The 18,244-nt window shown below is 49.8% G+C and overlaps 1 protein-coding gene across 1 annotated transcript in view; it reads right to left on the bottom strand.

Annotated features, from left to right (window-relative positions):
• Positions 1–3,662: 3,662 nt before the first annotated feature.
• MROH2A (maestro heat like repeat family member 2A) overlaps positions 3,663–18,244 on the bottom strand; it is a gene marked incomplete at both ends in the record, with an annotated part of 32,003 nt that continues 17,421 nt past the window's right edge. Inside the window, 19 exons of the mRNA XM_080933437.1 lie at positions 3,663–3,784; positions 4,065–4,130; positions 4,414–4,516; positions 4,956–5,087; positions 5,782–5,937; positions 6,748–6,930; positions 7,033–7,182; positions 8,878–8,992; positions 9,320–9,457; positions 9,717–9,910; positions 9,987–10,146; positions 11,371–11,525; positions 12,246–12,398; positions 13,495–13,613; positions 14,050–14,173; positions 15,173–15,277; positions 15,957–16,052; positions 16,555–16,663; positions 17,738–17,817. Coding sequence (XP_080789563.1) covers positions 3,663–3,784; positions 4,065–4,130; positions 4,414–4,516; positions 4,956–5,087; positions 5,782–5,937; positions 6,748–6,930; positions 7,033–7,182; positions 8,878–8,992; positions 9,320–9,457; positions 9,717–9,910; positions 9,987–10,146; positions 11,371–11,525; positions 12,246–12,398; positions 13,495–13,613; positions 14,050–14,173; positions 15,173–15,277; positions 15,957–16,052; positions 16,555–16,663; positions 17,738–17,817 — 2,460 coding nt within the window. The remainder of the gene's footprint in view (positions 3,785–4,064; positions 4,131–4,413; positions 4,517–4,955; positions 5,088–5,781; positions 5,938–6,747; positions 6,931–7,032; positions 7,183–8,877; positions 8,993–9,319; positions 9,458–9,716; positions 9,911–9,986; positions 10,147–11,370; positions 11,526–12,245; positions 12,399–13,494; positions 13,614–14,049; positions 14,174–15,172; positions 15,278–15,956; positions 16,053–16,554; positions 16,664–17,737; positions 17,818–18,244) is intronic.

Raw genomic sequence — 18,244 nt, 5'->3', positions numbered from 1 at the left:
GATATTTATCTGTTGGACATGATGCTTATGTGTAGTCAGTAGCTGCTTTGAGAGAGAAGACACAACATAGCATCATCACTGTCCTTTCTTGTGTGGTGTTGGTGCCTTGGGCTTCTCCAGCCAACCTTGGCCATTACTGTGTCTCTTTTCATATTCAGGGGATTCTCAGTGGCAGTTTTCCTCCTTTTAGTTACATTGTCTCTACTCCCCACTCCATCTTCACCTTCCTCACTACTGCTTCTGCATAGGTGAGTGCCCTTCAGGAGGATATAGTGTAAGTCCACAGGTTGGGGTGTAACACAGAACCCTGTGCACATCCCTTGGCTTGGTCTTAGGAGCTCTGGTTTGGGGGCGGGGAGGGGAGATGTTTTGCAAATAAAGTTGTATAGTTTGTGTTTTCAATATCAGTCAGCCCTGTGGACATGTTTGTCTCAAGTTTTCTTCTCTGAATTTGACATGCCATCTAGAGTATGTTCCACGTTTTCTGTGAAATATCACTCACTTGCTTATGACCCCCAGACATAGTGATCCTTTCGAAGTTCAGTTTTTAAAGATTCATTCATTCATTCATTCATTCATTCATTCATCACCGTCTTCAGACACACCAGAAGAGGGAATCAGATCCCATTACAGATGATTGTGAGCTACCGTGTGGTTGCTGGGAATTCGGCTTAAACCTCTGGAAGAGCAGTCAGTAACCACTGGACCATCTTTCAGTCCTGACTGTCCAGGCTTTTTAAAGAGACAGTCGGCTAAAACTTCCTGAGACACCCACAAGAAGACATCTCAAGGTCTTGATGCTTTTAGAAGAAATATTTGAAACAATTCTGAATTATTTCCAGATACTCTTGCAGCCCTGCAGCCCCCATGAGGCCTGTTTCTACTGAGGTCTGTCGAGTTGCCAGTAGCTAGTCTTCCTGAGCAGTTTGTTATTCCATGTGTGGTAGCAGAACCCAAGTAACAAACTGTCTAGTGACCATTGTTAGTACGCTACCCTTTATGATGTTTTTCAGTGTAAGGCTGAAGGGCATACTTTTCTCCTGTCTTTGCCTTAGAGTGGTTCCTGCAGTCTCCCTTTTTCTCAGGCCTCCAGCCCAGACCACATTTGTAATACCCGTGAGTCAGCCATAACAAACGACTGTTGGCTATGCCTGCTGAGCAAGCCGCTGGTATCGAACTGATAATAAATCGTTTTAAGGGCAGAAGGCCGAGATGGGGGTGCAGGTTTGGCCAGTTCTGAGATTTCTTTCTGGCTATAGACAACACCTCCTGGAGGTAGAGGAAGATCTGTGAGAACAAAGTTCCAGCCAGATGTGCTGGCTAACTCAGAATTCTAGTGCTAGAGAAGCTAAAGCAAGAGGGACATTACCTTAGGGCTAGCCTGTGCTACAGAGTAAGAGCCTGTCTCCAAAAAAGGTGCCATTTTTATTGTGAGGACTCCATGTAACCTTCCTGCCCTAAAACACACACATACACAGTGCTGAGCCCAGACAACGTTGTACTGGGCTCAGGGCTTCATCTGGATTTGAAGAACTCAAGTTGGTATAGCAATAAATCTGAGAGCCTGGCACTAGATTCCTTCAGAACACATTAACAGTGCTTACAGACTTAAGCACCTTCAGGGCACGCATGGCCTTTGCATGTCTAGTCCCTTCATTGGGCCTGATCCTTCCTGAGAACTCAGGGACCTGGTATCCCCTCGTAGAGGAAGGTGAACTGGATTGGGCAAGGGTTGAAGTCAAGTATGTGACCTCTGCTGAAGGTTCTAATGCCATATTGTGTACTCTGCAGGTTTGCTTCAAGTCTGACATGAGCTTGCATAAATGGGTGCCATGGTTTATGTCCCCCAAAGGTTCTTATGTTGGAAGTATGTCCCCAGGAAGGAACAGGTAGAGGGCTACGCTTGTGGGATGGTGTAAGCGTCTCAGACTGATTAGGGGCTTTGCCTCCTGACAAGAATTCAGGACTTTCTCCTTATTGATTTCCCATAGTGGTTACAAAAGCCCAGGCCTGACTTCACCCAATTGTCTAGCTTACTGTTTGATTGGTTGGGTTTTCTGCTGTTGGTGGTAGTGATTTGTTTGTTTTGCAAGTGGTACCTGTTCCACTTGCATATCTTCTCTCCTCTGACACCAGGCCCTCACCAGATCTGTCCACCACATGGCCTCGGCTTTCCAAAACCAAGTTTAGATTAGGAGTGTCCTTGAGTGTTTTGTGATAGTGATAGGAACTGACTGGTGTAGATGACTCTCACATCCCGGGTGGCCTGTTCCATTTTCCTGGGTCCACATGGGCTGTGGGTGTGTATGTGCATAACACTGGCACACTCTTAGAAGCTACTTACAGGTAGTGGATACAGTCAGCCGTCAACTTACCAAATAGCCTTTACAAATGGCTACTCAGTTGAGCAATGTAAGAGATGTCCCACACCCATTGGTGGTGACAAACATTGTTTGTCTTTTACTTTTTTTCTCTTTTTGAGATGCTAAGGATGGAACCCAAGCTTCCTGCTTGCTTAATGAGCACTGGCACAGACAGCCCACACCCCAGTCTGCTTCACTTGAGGCTGGGTATGCTGCCCTTGGGTGTCCTGACTTCTCTGGGGTTCGGGGGGCACTCACTGTTCTATTTGCCTGTTAGACTTGAGTTTTACTCTGAGTCTGCACCACCCCATCTAGTGTTATAAAGTCAAAAATAATAATAATTTGTTAGTATTATGCAGAGTTATATTTTACAGTAGTTAGCTTAAGCCTTTTACTCTTTCCAAATTCTATTCCTTTTTAAAAGAAAATTTATCTCAGAGGCAGGCCATTGCCCTCAGTTCTGCGGCTCACCTTTTGGACCCCAGTGGAAGGGGAGCCCTGGGTACAGATGTATATGGATTTGTTATGTGACACACCCTGGGCCCATGTACAAGTGCATCCAGAATTAATACCTACTCTTCACTATTGGAGCCCAAAAGCTGCAAACATCACCCTTGGTGAGAAGCCTCAGCAATGCTGCCTTCTGTCTTTCAGCCTGCCCTGGCCTCAGTGCCAACCCAAGGATGAGAAAGTTGTCCTTGCTCTCTTCTCTTCCCCTTCCAGATTTCTAGACATGGGACCAATTACCCTGTTGGTTCCCCAACCAAACTGTTCCCGGCCCCACTGGACTCCTGTTTCCTGCAGCCCAAAAACTGATAACCTTGGGTCTCCGGAAAAGAGGAGGATAGGCTTGTGTGAGCACTGACTTCCAGGTGGAGCTTTTCACTGTGTCATGGTCAGCTATGGATGCTGCCTTTTGCTTTAGAAACAAGGTCCCTAGACAGTAGTTTAGAAACAGGCTGGACAGTAGTTTCACCTCCCCTTGCCTGGCACCAAAAAAGCCTGGCTGTGGGTGTGCATCAGGACATGTGGGAGAGCACTGCCTGTCCACACCCACAAGGGCTCAGCTGAGGATGAAGAGGCCCAAGGGCTGAAGCTGCCCATTGCCCCAAGGTTGGCTCTGGGAGGTGGCATCTGTAAAGCCAGGAGCCTGCACTCGGGAGAGCAAGGGATGTATATTTCAGAGGGAGAGGACGGATGGATACTCATTCTCTTACAACAGTTTTTCTACAAATGAAAAATGATTTGCCTCGCTCTGGGCCGGTGTGACCCTGATGTAGCAGTTCACATCAGGACCACTCACGGCAGTCCTCTGGGGGAAGCCAGGAGCCAGTGCTGATTGCAGCTGTCCAGGACTTTGAGGGTCTCCAAGGCCGCCCTTCTGACGCCAGCATCTGAATCAAGCTGTAGGTCCTGGAGAGCTGGGGGGGGGGGGGGGACAAAAAGCACAGGTCTTTTCATCAGAACCTGAGGGGACTCCTGACGCCACAAATGGGGACAGGCATTGACCTGTCAGGGACAGCAGAAATATTTGAAAATGGTGTCAACACGATCTCTACCCACCAAATACTCTTTCTGGAAATCCTTCCCTACATTCTTCCCCCATTAGCCCACAGCCAAGGGTCACCAGCCCCTCCCCCAGCATGGTCTCAAAGGTGTCGGTGAACCTAGATTTCTACAACTGAGTCTGCGCTACTTAACAATTCCGAAGTCCCATGAGGTCCATCTTCTTCAGATAATGGGCAGACAGCTGCTTCATGATAATTCCTGAAATGATAGATTTGCAGTCGTGCCATAACTCCAGTGAGAGGTCAGCAGGCCCACAGGCACAGGTTGACCTATAAAGGCATCAGTCAAGTGTCTCATCTGGCTGAAGCTGACAGTGTGCAAGATCAGGCAAGCATGAAACTGAGCTGGCCAGACCTGGTGTTGCAAGGTGGACCAGAGCTTCCTCTCCAACCAGTTCACCGCTTGCTCCCCATCCGAACCTGGGGTTGACTAAGTGGCTTCACGATCCCCCCCACCCTGAATCTGAACACATCTGTCTCACCTGCCAAGCTACAGGCAGAGATTCTGATCCTTGACAAGTTGTTTTTCATGAAGACTGTTGTTTCCAACAGGAAGCCACAGAGAACAGCAGGCTTTTTCTGGGCCTGCAAAAAAAAAAAGAAAGAGAGAGAGAAAGAAAAAGAAAGAGAGAAAGAAAGAAAAAAGTGCCACCTGGCTGTGGAGGATTACAGGGTTGTGGAAAATGAGATGGGGACAGGCTGCTCCCAAAGAGCATTCCTTCCTGTCAGGGACCTTCCTGGACTTTGAAGATTGTAACCAACCAACCAATGCAAAACTACCACATAACAATTTTTCCCTTGATCACATCCTGAAATGGCTGTAATCTGGTTACTTGGGGCTAAACACATTCTATTATTAAAATTAACTTTGGTCTCTTTACTCTCTGATTGTGGCAGTTAGAAGAGTTAACATAGGTACCCTTGCATTGTCCTGTTAGGTGTTTTCGTGGTAAAAGGTTAAAAAAGAAAGAAAGAAAAGAAATAGGGTCATAAGCCCAACCCTGTCCCCACTTGGCCTTCTCACCAGGATGGAGCACATGTTTGTCTGAAAAACTGTCATCTGCTCACTGATGCTGTCATTGCTGTAACCAAAGGAACTCTCCAGGGATTTCCAGCCCCAGAAATGCACACACTGAAACATGGTAGCCACGCATGCCTGAAGGGATGCAGGGCACAAGACAGCAAGAGGGACATCAACAAGCAAGGTACTGGGTAGAATCTCCCCTGAGGAGAGAGAGAACAGCCCCAGAAAGGGTTCCAGAGCAAACAAGAGTCAGGCTAGAGGCTCCTGAGAGTTCACTCATGTATCTGTAATAAGCCCCTGGGGGGGCAGGTGCTTCTCACATGCCCCTTCAGCCAATACCTTTCTCTTTATAGCAGCCAGGCATTCAGTTGGGATGAACAGGTTTCCTGCTCTACCTTCTCCCACCCTATTCCTCCCACTCTCAGAATCTGGGGCCTTAAGGAGACCCTCTCAACAGCCCCAGAAGCTCTCCACAGGGAGCTGTGAGGAGAGGTTTAAGGCCAATCTTAAATGGGACTGAGTCCAGGTACTTCAGAGTGGCCTATAAGGTACTGAATATTCTAGAAGGAAACGTACATAGGCAGACACTAGCTGTCAGCAGCAACTAGAGCAAAGGGGGAGCCATAGCACGTGTCCTCACAGAGAAGCCTTTTATAAGCCCTCGTTAGGAGTCCCTGGGATGGTCCCTGTCCCCGCCTGCAGAAGGAATGGGGTGGATGGAGCATAAAAGAGCTAGTAGCTCTCTGAGTCTGCAGATGCAAGGCCCCTTTATCCTGTTGGCACTGTGGCCCCAGATCATAGGACACAGGTTGGGGGGGGGTGTTACCTGGGCCACGCTGGGGCAGGGGTCCTGGCAGTGCAGCAGGAGGGAGACCCAGCCTCTCTTCACCTCCCCTTTGAAGAAATGCTTCTTGGAAATCCCAACCACCTTTGCAAGCTTCCCAAAGAGAATGAAGGCTTTCAGCCGCAGCATCTCACTCTCCTGATGCCAAGAGGTACAAGTAGGTTGTCATTAGGAAGTCCAGCAAAGCCCCAGCCTTTCGCAAAGGACAATTCCAATGCCTACATTTCCACAGAGCTTTCTGGATCCTTCCATCAGGACAGCCCCTCCTTTCTCGAGGCTCATGTAGCACTCAAGAGACTTGGGCATGACTCTAGCTTGGAGGGTCCATCCCAAAGACATGCGTAAGGGTTTATGTGGAATTTGAGCACACTCCACTGCCTGCCTCGAACCAGTCTCCAGAAGTGCTGCCCAAAGGATGTGGGTGAGCCCCAGTGAGTTACTGGGAACTCTTCCCCCATCACAGGATGGAATACATTGAGCACTCAGATTGTAAAGTGCTGATTCTCCAGCTCTTAACATAAGCCACAGTTGTTGCAAGGTCCCAAGATCAGCCAAGGAAGATTACCACTCCATGTAAGACCAGTTCTTTGTTCCCTGGGACACATCATTTCTTTGAGCTTGGAGCAAATGGAGTGCTGTGTCTTGAATGTGCCCCAGCCTAGATTTCATGTGTTGGAAATTTAGTTCCCCAAATCAAATATAAATGTATTTGGAGGTCATCAGCATTAGATGTGGTGCTGAGGGTGGCATCCCCACAGTGACCTTTGTGGCTTTCTAATAAGGATCCAAGCTAGCTTACACAACGCAGCAGAAGGCCCTCTCAGATATCACAGACTCCAGAACCATAAGCTACGTAGACTGCTATGCTTCCTACATCATCCAATCTCGGGTATTTTCTTAAAGCAACAGAGCACATGAATATGGGATGGGACTCTTGTCTGGACTCACATTGTTGAAGAAAGCCCTGCACTGCTTAGAGATAGCTTCAAACGAAGATCCTATATCCCCCTCTCGGAGCTCAGCCAGGACCTTGGTCAGGGCCTCCATTCCTTCAGCCACCGTGCTGCAGCTCACCTGTCCCTGCAGGGAGCCCAGGCACTTCTCCAGCAAGAGTTTTCGATACTGCTTCACCTAGACGAATTCAGGTAACTCGGTAGTGCCTCAAGCTTCCCAGAGGAGTCTGCCCTACATAACCCTCAGTCCAGAGACCTTAGACCAAGGCCAGTTTGGTACCTTTCGGGGAGCACCGAGAGCCATGTTGCCTAAGGCTCGCAGAGAGAGCACCTGCAGGGTCTCATCTTTGTCCTGCCCCGCACCCTTCTCCAGCATCAGCACCACTGGCCTCAGCAGCTTTTCCTGGTGTAAAACTGGGTCACTCATGAACTAGAAAAGGGAGGGTTGCAGTTACCCGAGGCGGAGGTCCACAACTCAGCACTAAAGCAGACGCGGCATTATGAGTGATACACAGAAAGGCCACTCTGTGAGCAGGAGGGAGGAGAAAGAGGAGAAAGAGCTCTGTCTTCCCACCCAAAAAAGGGACAGCAGTCTCAGCCTTGCTGTAGGATTCAATACGGAAACGTGCAAGCTCTGCCTGCTGTGGAAACCTGTGTGTGTTAGCATTCATTTCCTCCGTTCGATGACAGGGCAGCTACCAGTGCTGGCACAGAAGTGTGCAAGAAGCATGAATCTCCTCTGGGCTTGTACTCAAGCGTGTCAAGACTGCAGGCCAGTGGGAAAGCCATGAGATGCATGTGTATGCGCATGCCTCAAGAGCCCGAGTGCTTTTTAATTTTGTGTGTGTGTGTGTGTGTGTGTGTGTGTGTGTGAGCTCACACACTAGGATGCAGAGGCCAGAGTTTAAAGTTAGTGTCCTTACTTACTTTTTTTTTTTTTTTTTTTTTTGAGACATAGTGTCACTATGTAGGTCCACTTCAAACACTTAAGAGTTCCTCCTGCCTCTAACTTCTGAATGCTGGGATTAAAGGCGTGTTCCACAACTCCGGCCCCTCAGGGCCTCTCCCTGAACCTGTATCTCTAGCCCAGATCTCCCATCTTCCCCGCTTCCCCTACCAGCTCTGGGTTACAGACATAGCCACACACTCAGTATTTCGGAAGGGGATCTGAACTCAGGTCCTCGTGTTTGTACAATAAGCACTTTATGTGCTGAGACATGTCTCCTAGCATGAGCGTGTTTTAAAGATACCTGAAGAAAACCAAACATCACATTGGTGGCTTCTGGGGCAGAGTCCTCTAAACCTTCTGAGGCACTCCCAGGAAGGGCCAAACAGAGTGGGGAGTGACAACCACACCCTCACTTTACAAACCCCACAGGACAAAGTCCACATTTCTCACCAAGCCCTTTGACTCAGCCACAGTATCTGGCCCCTGCATATGACCTTTAGCCTGGCTTGCAGCCACTTTAAGCTATAAATCTCTTCCCATTATGATTTGAATGGTATACAGAGGCACAGATGTGGGAGAACTCTATGAGGCTGAGAAACTTTGGTCAGTGGGGAGCAGTCCAAAGCCAGGGGTCATTTTCACATGTTTAAGTGATCGGAAATGTCTCAGGACCATGACACATATTAAGAGTGTTTAGCTTATGTGTCAGTGTCCGTAGGGAAGGTTTTATGGGAACCCAGCCATACGTGGTTTTGTGGCTTTGTTTCCAACCATAACCTGATTCCCCATCACTCCCAAGTCAGGAATACTTCTTAAGTATGAGGCTCCTCAGTGAAAGGTTGCTGATGGCTACCCAGGGCCACTGCTTGGTCCTTAAAACAGCTAGACATCATGTAATAAAACTTCTCCTAAAGGTCTCCTGGCCAGCTCCTCCAAGACTTCACAAACATTCTAGCCACTCGACGGAGTGAGTGGGACCTGCTAGCCAATGAGGATTTTTCCTGTTTCCAATGTGGCAAGGTGGACACCTCCTAAGCCGAAAAGCTCCTTTTGTTTGGTTTTCTCAGGGCACAAGCTGTGCCTCAGCCCCTGCTTGCCCAGAACATCAGGCCTCACATGAAAACATGAGACCGGGTGTAACAAAGGAGGAGATATCCACACAAAATAAGACCTCACTTCTACACAGATGGCCGTGCTGCTGATACAGCAGCTCAGGACGTCGGAGCCCATGCCTGCCAGCACCAGCTCTGCAAGCCTCTGCATGTAGTTCTCCATGTTCTGCATGCACAGCCTGGGGGGAAAGACGGGTGAAGGGTGGCACAGGAGGACTATGGGCCCTGCTCTTGTCCTCTCTCTACTCTAGAGACCAAAGTCAGCTGGAAGGGGAACTGAGTCAGGCTTCTTAGCGTCTCTGCGCCTTTCCCTATTCTCCAGATAGTTATTGGTAAGGGCAGGGATGCCAGTGCTCTGATGATGAAACCACATGCTCAGAGACCTACTGTGGCCCCATGGCCACCCCAGAGTCCAGGACATCCATCAGTGTGTGACATCTAGCTATGCCATTTCCTAGGGACAACCCTCTGCAGAACCCTTGAGGTCCTGAGAGGCCTGGCCCCACCTGGCCATCAGGCTCAGTCCTGCTAGGAAGGTGCCTCTGTTCTCCAGCAGAGACCACACACACTGCTCCTCCAGGGCCTGCTCCAGGGGCTCTTTGTTGATCCTCTTGACCAAAAGCTGCATGGATTTTATGGTGATCCTGGAGGGGGGGGGGCAGCAAGGACGGGGCTGCTGAGGAAGACTGAAGGGAAGTGGCCACAGGAGACAGAGGTCTCCACGTTCGGAAACCACACCACGCTGGACACACACAGGGGAAAAGTTGTGAGTGAAATCACTTCCGCCCACTCCCGGGAGGACTTGAGGAACCCAGTGGCTTCTAAGGAAAAGCTAGCGGTCAACTCTAGACCAGGTTGGCTGTACGCCGTGTCCCTCCCTCCTGCCCGCTTGCCCTTGAGTACCTCTGCAGGGTCATCTCCTGGGGCAGTGGCCCTGTATGGACCAACCTCCAGGTTTTCAGGACAGGGGAGGCAGCTTCTGGCCCGTGGCTGCTGCCGAGCTGCAGCAGGAAGGTGTACAGCAGGTCAGGAAACAGGTCTGGGAATTTGTCATCCTGGTCCATCTTTTCCATGAGAAGTTGGATGGTACACAGTGTCTGCAGGGAGAAGGGCTGGTGGATTCTACCCTGACTCCCCTGGGGTGGGCGCCCAGCACCTGCCCCTGCCACTCACCATCAGAGGGTCCACAGCTGCCAGGCGCCAGATGTCAGCCTTGGAGGTGGCATTTATCTTGGCTGTGAACCTTGACTGCAGCCGGCCCAGCAAGCCATGGAGCATGGTCCGTGCAAAGGGCACATTCTCAGCCACAGCCAGCCACACTTCTGTCAGGTGGCTAGCCCCAGAAAGACAAGGATGGTGGGCTTTCTGGCCGCCTGCTCTGGCGGGATAGCACCCTTCATGACACCCCATTGTGACCCCCTAAGCAAAGAGTTGAATTCTAGAAGGTCACTAGAGTCACGTATGGCTATATAATCAGGGCAAGTCCCTCACTTTCTCTCAGGTACCAGCAAGAAAGCCACAACCTCCTGGCTTCACCAGGCCTCCTATTTGATGCCACACCTCAGTGGCACCATGTCTGAACTTCACACATCTGCCCCTTTTGCTGCAGATCTGAGGCCTCTCAGGAAGTGTTCCTTTCTCTACTCAAGTCGGCCTCACACAGGCTCAGCTCCTCTGGGGAATGACGCTGGCCTCCTTCTGGGCCTTGCCCAAGTGAATTCTGGTATCTTCCCAAACTTAATTCCTGTTTTTGCCATGGCCCTGCCTGTAGCTTGGCATTGGCAGTATTTTTAAAGATGCGGTGAGAAGGAAGGGAGTTGGCACTGGAGATTGCTCAGCGCTCACGAGCACGCACTGCTCTTGCAGAGGACCTGAATTCAGTTGGCAGTGCCAACAGCAGGCAGCTCACAATCACCTGTAACCCCAACCCCACCCTGCTCTAGAGAGTCTGGCACTCCCTCCTGGCCTTTGCATGTACAGGCACACACGGCATATGTGCCCACATACACGGAAATAATAAAAATTAAGCGAGAAAATGGGGACTTCTGTCCTTTGGAAATGTAGATAAGTCACTTGCCCCTTTGGGATATATTCTAAAGGGCACAGAGACAGGCTGATGTGGCTCAGAGGCACAGGCCTGTGAAGCCATGCCTTTTTTTTTTTTTTTTTTTTTTTTTTTTTGTCCATGTCTCTGTTCCTTACAGGGAAGAGCCACCATGAGAAAGTGCCCTGGGCTTTTTGGATGTTGTTGTAGAAGAGACAACTAGGGTATGGAAGAAGCTGTGAGATTCAAGCTCAACCTAATGAAATGACAACCCTGAGATCTGGGGCAGGGGCAGGGCAGGGGCAGGGCAGGGGCAGGGCAGGGGCATGGGCAGGGCAGGGGCAGGGCAGGGCAGGGGCAGGGCAGGGGCAGAGCAGGGGCAGGGCAGGGGCAGGGCATGGGCAGGGCAGGGTGTCTTACATCAGGCACAGGGCCTTGCCTAGCCTCAGGTGCAAAGGCCCCGCCCCAGAGCTTGGGCTCTTCTTAGCCTTGTCCACCTCCCATGGCACTCACCTTTCCATAGGCAGTGGCTGCCTCAAGAGTGAAGTGAGGACCGTCTCCTGGTGGTAGTGTGCCAGCAGGAGGATGCCTTCGATGAGATGCCGCCTCACCTCTGGGTGGTCCACCACTGGCAGGTGGACCAAGATGGCACCCAGTATCTCAGCCACCTGAGGAGGGCATGGGCATCTTCTTGGGGGAGGTGGGTATTTGGGACTTGTGCTGGTTATTTTAAATTGTCAGCCAAAGAGAGTCTTAATAAGGAACTATCTATGTCAGGCTGGCATGTGGGCAGGGATGTGGGGGGGATGTTTTAATTGTTGATTGAGGTAGAGAAGACCTAGTCCACCATGGGCAGCAGCATTTCCCAGGCTCAGTGCCCTGAACTATGGAAGAGTGTAGGAAGCAGAAAGCAAGCAAGCAAGCAAAACTAGCTGCTTAATGCTCCTCAGTGATGACCTGTAACCTATTTGACCAGTGTCTTTGCTAAATTGTGTGTGGTCAGCGTGCTTTATGACAGCAAATAAATGAAGGTAGTTCGGGACCCCTATAAGATACTCCTCCTTCAAGAAGCATGATAGATGGGTTAGACCCCCAAAGCCTTCTCAAGAAACCATATGAATAGCTTCTTCCTCTTACATGCTCAGTGTGTCTTCACTGGGGGCAGGTGTGTGTCCCACTGAAAAGAGTCTGGCACCCATGGTCCCTCATCTACTCACTGACCAGTTACATCTCAACAGCTTTCTTATTCTAAAACTCTGTTTTGTCTTCTTTAGCACCGCTGGTTTGAATGAAAGTGGTCAGTCTCAGTGTGTGCTACTTAGCCCATACTTGTGTACACTGGTCAGTCCCGGCACCAATCCAAAGCATCCCCGGCTGAGCTTGGCTACCTTGTCCTCCAGCTCCTTGACCCGCATCTGGAGGAAGATGCCTATCCAGGTGACAGCAGCCCTATCGTGCTGCAGGTCCATGGCCCCAATGTTCTCACAGAGCTTCTGAATGAGAGAGACAACCTCATCGCAGTTAAACTCTGGGCAGACCACCTAGGACCAGAGTAAGACAGAATTCCAGGCTCCCTCCACTCCCCTGCCCCAAGTTTCCACCTGGAAAAAGCATCTTAATAAGATATTATCTAGGTTAGGTTGGCCTGTGAGCAGGTCTGTGGGGGACTGTTTTCATTGTTAATCAAGAAAGGGAAGACCCAGCCCGCCATGGGCAGCAGCATTCCCTAGGCTGTACCCTGAACAATGGAAAAGAGTCCCAGTTTCTCAAGGCGTTCAGAGTGTGCCAAGCCTCTCCCACTCCTTAGCACTGCCCCTTACTCTGCCTGTATATCATACAAGACATTCCCTTCCTCACACAACTGTCTTGCAGACACTCTCTGACCTCAACCTGCAGCTAAACAAATTCCCACAGGCATCAGCAAGACAACCTCTGACTCTAAGCAGAAATGACTTTAAGTCCTATTTCTTTGAACGTCAAGGCTCATTTCATAGTTCTGGTTACTTATATTCATCAGTATGCCACTAGCAGCCCAGGAACTAATGCCAGTGTAGAGGTTTGAATAAGAATGACCTTTATAGGCTCCTATATTTGAATTCTTAGTCACCAGAAAGTGGAACTCTTTAATAGGATTAAACGGTTTGGGAGGTGTGGCCTTGTTGAAGAAAGTCTGTATTGAGGGTGGACTTTAAAGTTTCAAAAACCCAAGTCTCTTTCTCTGCCTTTGAATCAGGATTTATCTCTCAGCTACTCCTCCAACATGCCTGCCTGCTGCCACACTGCTATAATGACCAGGACTAAGCCTCTAAAACTATAAGTGAGTGCCTAACTAAATGTTTTCTAAGAGTTGTCTTAGTCATGGTGTCTCTTCACAGCAATAGAGCAGCCACTAAGACAGCCAGTGTGCAGGATCTGACTGGACCTTTCCCACAATCCTCTCCACACTCACTAGGGCCTTGGAGAAGTCAACCAGGGAATGTCACATATCTACCCTTTATGTCCCAGTCACTACAGGCCATTTCACTACAGATGCATCAGGTGTACCAAAGGCTGCTGAGCAGTGATCTCCTGGGTGGCATTATTGGCTATGAAGACAGCATAGGAGAGTGAGGCACCCCTAGCACAGCCCAGTGTCACCTTGGCGATTCTGGAGGAAGCACTGGAAATCTTGTCCATGTCTGTGTCCTGGAGGTCCTCCTTACATTTTTGCAGTTCCTGTTCCTTGGAAGTTCCCCATAAAGAGCATGTCTGGCTTACTGTTGGGAATACAGTCAGACACAGTCAGCAGGAGAGAGTGAGTAGCCTGGGCTGCCCCTCAGCATATGCATACCCCTTCCCTTCTAGTCTCTATTCAACGATCCTTCAACATAACTGGCTTCGCACACACCACTTCCACACACAGCTCATGTATCTCTTGTCCTTCCAGCTTGGTTCTATCCAATTCTGTTGCTCCTTCAGTATCTGCAAGCTAGACTGCACTGTACCTTCCATAGGTCTACGTCATCCCGTGAGCTACTTTTTCTGGAAGCTTCTGTGACCCTCCTAGGGTGCTCTCTCCCCTCTGTTATGTTAGCTACTTGCTTGTCTTCTTGCCTGCCTGCACATGAGCCGTACTTCTCCTGAGACCTGCACCAATACCTTAGGACTAGCCCTCACCCCAACACGTCCCTCATGTACTGTCTCCCCCCCTACCGTGAAGATCTAGCAGGCTGGATAGGACATTAATGGAGGCCAAGCGGGTTCTTCTGTGGACATCACAGGTGCATGGAGCGATGAGTCCGACCAGGATTCCAAACTGCCCCAGCTTCAGGGGGATCTGAGAGACAAGAGACATCCAGGCTCAGATCTCCACACTCAGAGGCACAGCAAGGGTTGCCCAGGGACAGCATATAGGGCAACTACAGTGTACAAGCTCTGGCCGCTCTGCTTTCCACTTATGGTCACATCTCCTCAGCCACAGAGCTGGGCTCTTAGAGGTCAGTCAACCAATATCAGAGAAATCCTAGCTCTGTTCAGCACTACTCTGGACTTCCAGACATTTGCTGGATTCCTACAACTGAACTTCAGGTTCCAACATGAAACCTACTCAGCAGATGAGTCACCTAGGCAGGTGCTTTAGTGGCGCCTCAGGTTCCCTGTCTGTGCAGTTGCATTAACAATGCCCCCTCTTCTTTCAAAGAATGTTAGCAAGCATGGATAGTAGACTCTAGGTGACCTATCGTGTGCACCACTGACCTTGAGATCCTTTAGTCTCCTTTGTTTCACCAAGCCTTCCTCCCCACCGCCATTCAGGTGTTTCTGTGGCTTACCACACACAACCCCAAGACCTGAGGCCACCCCTACCCTCTAGTCCTGACAAACCACTATCCTTTCCATGGCCATTTCTAAAAGTACAACAAGCTAGAGCTCAGAGCCAACACAGGTAGAAGAGAGACCTCATGCTACGGGTGCTGATTGATCAATAACATGCCACTTTGTTTGCAACTTCCCGGTGCCAGTGATTCTTGTTAAGCTTGCTTTATGACTGCGGTGACATTTCACTATTCTGGGTAAATGGTATCCTTCCTGTGTGGTATTCTGAATTGTATTAACTACTGCACCATGCAGCCTGGCTCCATGCCAAGCTATGACCTCACCCTCTGCTCCCTTACCCACCCCAAAGCCCAGGCTTGCATATCACTGCTGCCTCTTCCCAAGGGACTCTTCAGGCAGAGCCAGACCCGAGAGATGCTTCCCTCTTCTGAAGAGGATGAGGACTTTTTCTATGGTTGCATCCTAGAATGGCAGGCCACAGGATGGGGGTCCCCAGACTCACACAGACACCAATACTTTGAACATAGATCTGCATGAGATGGAGATGGAGGGCCATGGCTTTCTCCCGTTCCCATTCTTTCTCTGACAAGATCCACTTCTCCAGGAGCTGCGGACGGAGACCAGAACACAGAAGCAGTGGTAGCATCCTGGGGACAGCCAGTTCTACCATAGCCAGATCTCACCGCCTGGTCCCTCCCACTCAGAATTTGACTGTCAATACTTCTGGCATGACTCTAAACAACGTCTTCCCTAACCCTACCATGAAGGGAGTTGAGGCTGTTGTCACTGGGAAGTATCTAGTATCTTCGAAAGAACAGTACTTAAAAGTTATCTGATATCCCAAACCTCAGCTCAGGTGTTGTTGACAGGACATTCTAATACCAAAGATTTTTTTTTGGTACAATGAACATTGACTTTATATGTTGTGACTTATATATGAACACACACACACACACACACACACAGAGCTATATGTTAAATGCCAGCCTTAGACAATGGGCTTTGTGAAGAGAAATTAAGTCAACTGTGACATGCCCTTGCAGGGGACTCTGGGACCCCATCCTCCCTTTCAGTTTTCATGAGGTGAGCAGTCCCCTGCCCTTCTGTCATGATGTCTTGTCTTACCACAAGCCCAAAGCAATGAAACTAGACAACTGTAGACTAACACCTCCGAAAGCAGAGGCCACATTAAGCCATTTCTCACAGCATGAGGTCACTCAGGTCACTCTCCAGGAAGGGTGTGGCCAGCCACCTTTGGCTCTGGAAGTCTCTGGCAGGTAACTCACATGCACAGTGTCCTGCAGCCCCTTGGGGTCCAGCTGTCTCTGCAGGAGGCCTCCCATCAGCTGCTTTAGGGAACTCATGGCATTTGCATACAGGGTCTGAGAGGAGAGAGAGAGAGAGAGAGAGAGAGAGAGAGAGAGAGAGAGAGTTGTGCAGCCATGAAAAGCACACATAGCTGCTTACCAGAACTCTGCAGGGAGATGAGAGGAACCAACGTGGGCTATGGGAACACATTGTGCTCACAGAAGGAAGGGAAAATGTGAATAATCCGCACATCTTCTCATCCCTCACACTTTGAAATCATCTGCTGAAGATTCTGGGGCCTCTAGCAGACTGGGTTCCTGTCCCTGACAACTCACGGATGCATCTCCATGAGTGCACACCCCACTGATCACTGGGCTAGCTGTAAATGAGAAATAAACTTGAGTCTAGTGAAATCTCTGAGATTCCAGGGTTTACCTGTTCCAGCAGCTAGAATTAGCTCCTGTTTACTAATCGCTCTGCTCCACATTGCTGCACCGAGGATGGTCTGGGAACGCGGAGCCTGCCTATACCAGGTTCTGACCCAGAGAACAAGGAGGCTTCCTTGGGGACTCCTACCTTAACGGGCTCGTTGTCTTCCCCTGGGGGTTGGAGCGAGATAACAGTGTGTATGCTGATGTCCATCAACTCTGTGCTTTCCTCTGGAGAGTAGAAAGGCCTCAGCGTGCTGAGGAAACACATTAGCAGTGGTCACTAGGAGCTAAGCTCATTCTGTGTACTGCCTACTCTGGGTAAGGGAGGCATGTCACAGAAGGAGGGAAGGACAAAGCGCCCTGGCTGGGGTCTCAGGCATGCGTCTCTGACTAGGAACCTTGTTCCGCATGACCACTAGCCTTCAATAATAAATTTGCAATGAAAGCAGGATTTGAGGGTGCAAGAGTCAGTCTTCCAGCTGCCTGCTCTGAGCAAACTGAGTTATTTGTTAGGCAAGGCCCGGAGGAACAATCCTGGATGCTACTTAAGATCATCTGGATATCCTTTTAGACCCCACCCCCCCAGCCCCCCAGGGACTAGGGCCCGGCTCTAGGGATTCTTTTACATTGATCTGAGGCAACACCAGTTCTATTAAGAGCTCCCTGGAGTGTCTATTGTACCCCAGAGCTGAGGAGACATCCTGCCTTGTTCACTTCTTTGTGTTCACTCTGTGGGGATTGAACTCCCAAACAAATCTAGGCATCCTGCATCCGCTCAGGTGAAAGGTCAAATGTCAGCTTATGACAGCTCTTCGACAACCCCTATTGTGTTGTGCTGAGGCTGAATTACCATTTCATGGCAGACTTTTTTTTTTTTTTTTTTTTTAGCATGAGAGAGGGTGGTCAGTCACCTACAAGCACATTTCTTTCTTTCACCTCTTACCCATAATTCTGTCTATGCATTTGTCTTTTCTTCAAGTCCCTCCAGGACTTGTTTCTTGCCTGGCATATAACAATCTGTGCTTCCGTGAAGGGAGTGGCATGTGTTCAAAAACCTGCCCTCAGCAGCTCTGCTAAGAACAGCCCACATACCTGCCGGTCACCTCCTTATCCCAGGAGAGGCACCCCAACTTGAAAAACTTCACATAGGAGTCTGGAGAGGGATGGACCCCACCTCCCATTGTCTTGGGGAGTTATTTCCCAACATCACTGCCACTGAGGTGGAAGGAAGAGGTCTGAAGGAACCCTGAGGGTAGCACTGAGAGGTCACAGACTTTGCTCCTCATCAGGAGGCAGTAGGAGCTCTGGAAGGCCCTGCCCCAGCTCACCTCAGCTGTGAGAGAGCATCCATTGCTATTGACCTCACGGGAGAAACCAAGTGGTCGGGTTGCTCTGCTTTGATGATCGCCTGTCCAGCACAAGAAGGGCTGTGAATTGTTGCTCACCCGGAAGTTAAGTAGGGCAAGGGGCAGTCATACAATCTGGTGCCAGGATAAAGAGCTCTGGGGTTCGTATGCCCACATTCTTTAGAGCTCATTTGGCAGCAAAGCGCAGAAGAAAGAGGAGTACACACAATAGGCCTAGGCTACTTTCCCAGGGCCACCAGTGACTTGATGTGTGTCCTTGGCCACACAATGCACTTTCCCAAGCCCAAGTTTCCTTGTCCTATACAAGACTTGATTGATGCTTAGTGAACAGTTTGTGCCTGGCTCTTGTACAGTGAGTGACTGGGTAAAGGAGCCAATGAACATCTACTTCCCTGCTCCTCCTGCATCTCACTTTCCCCCAAGGACTGCTTTTGGTGCAGTACAGGTGTCTTCCAGGACCCCCTTTTT

Source organism: Micromys minutus, assembly GCF_963924665.1.
Source record: "Micromys minutus genome assembly, chromosome: 19".
Taxonomy (NCBI): Eukaryota; Metazoa; Chordata; class Mammalia; order Rodentia; family Muridae; genus Micromys; species Micromys minutus.
The sequence above is the reverse complement of the archived record's forward strand: the minus strand, read 5'-3'. Positions and strand labels throughout refer to the sequence as shown.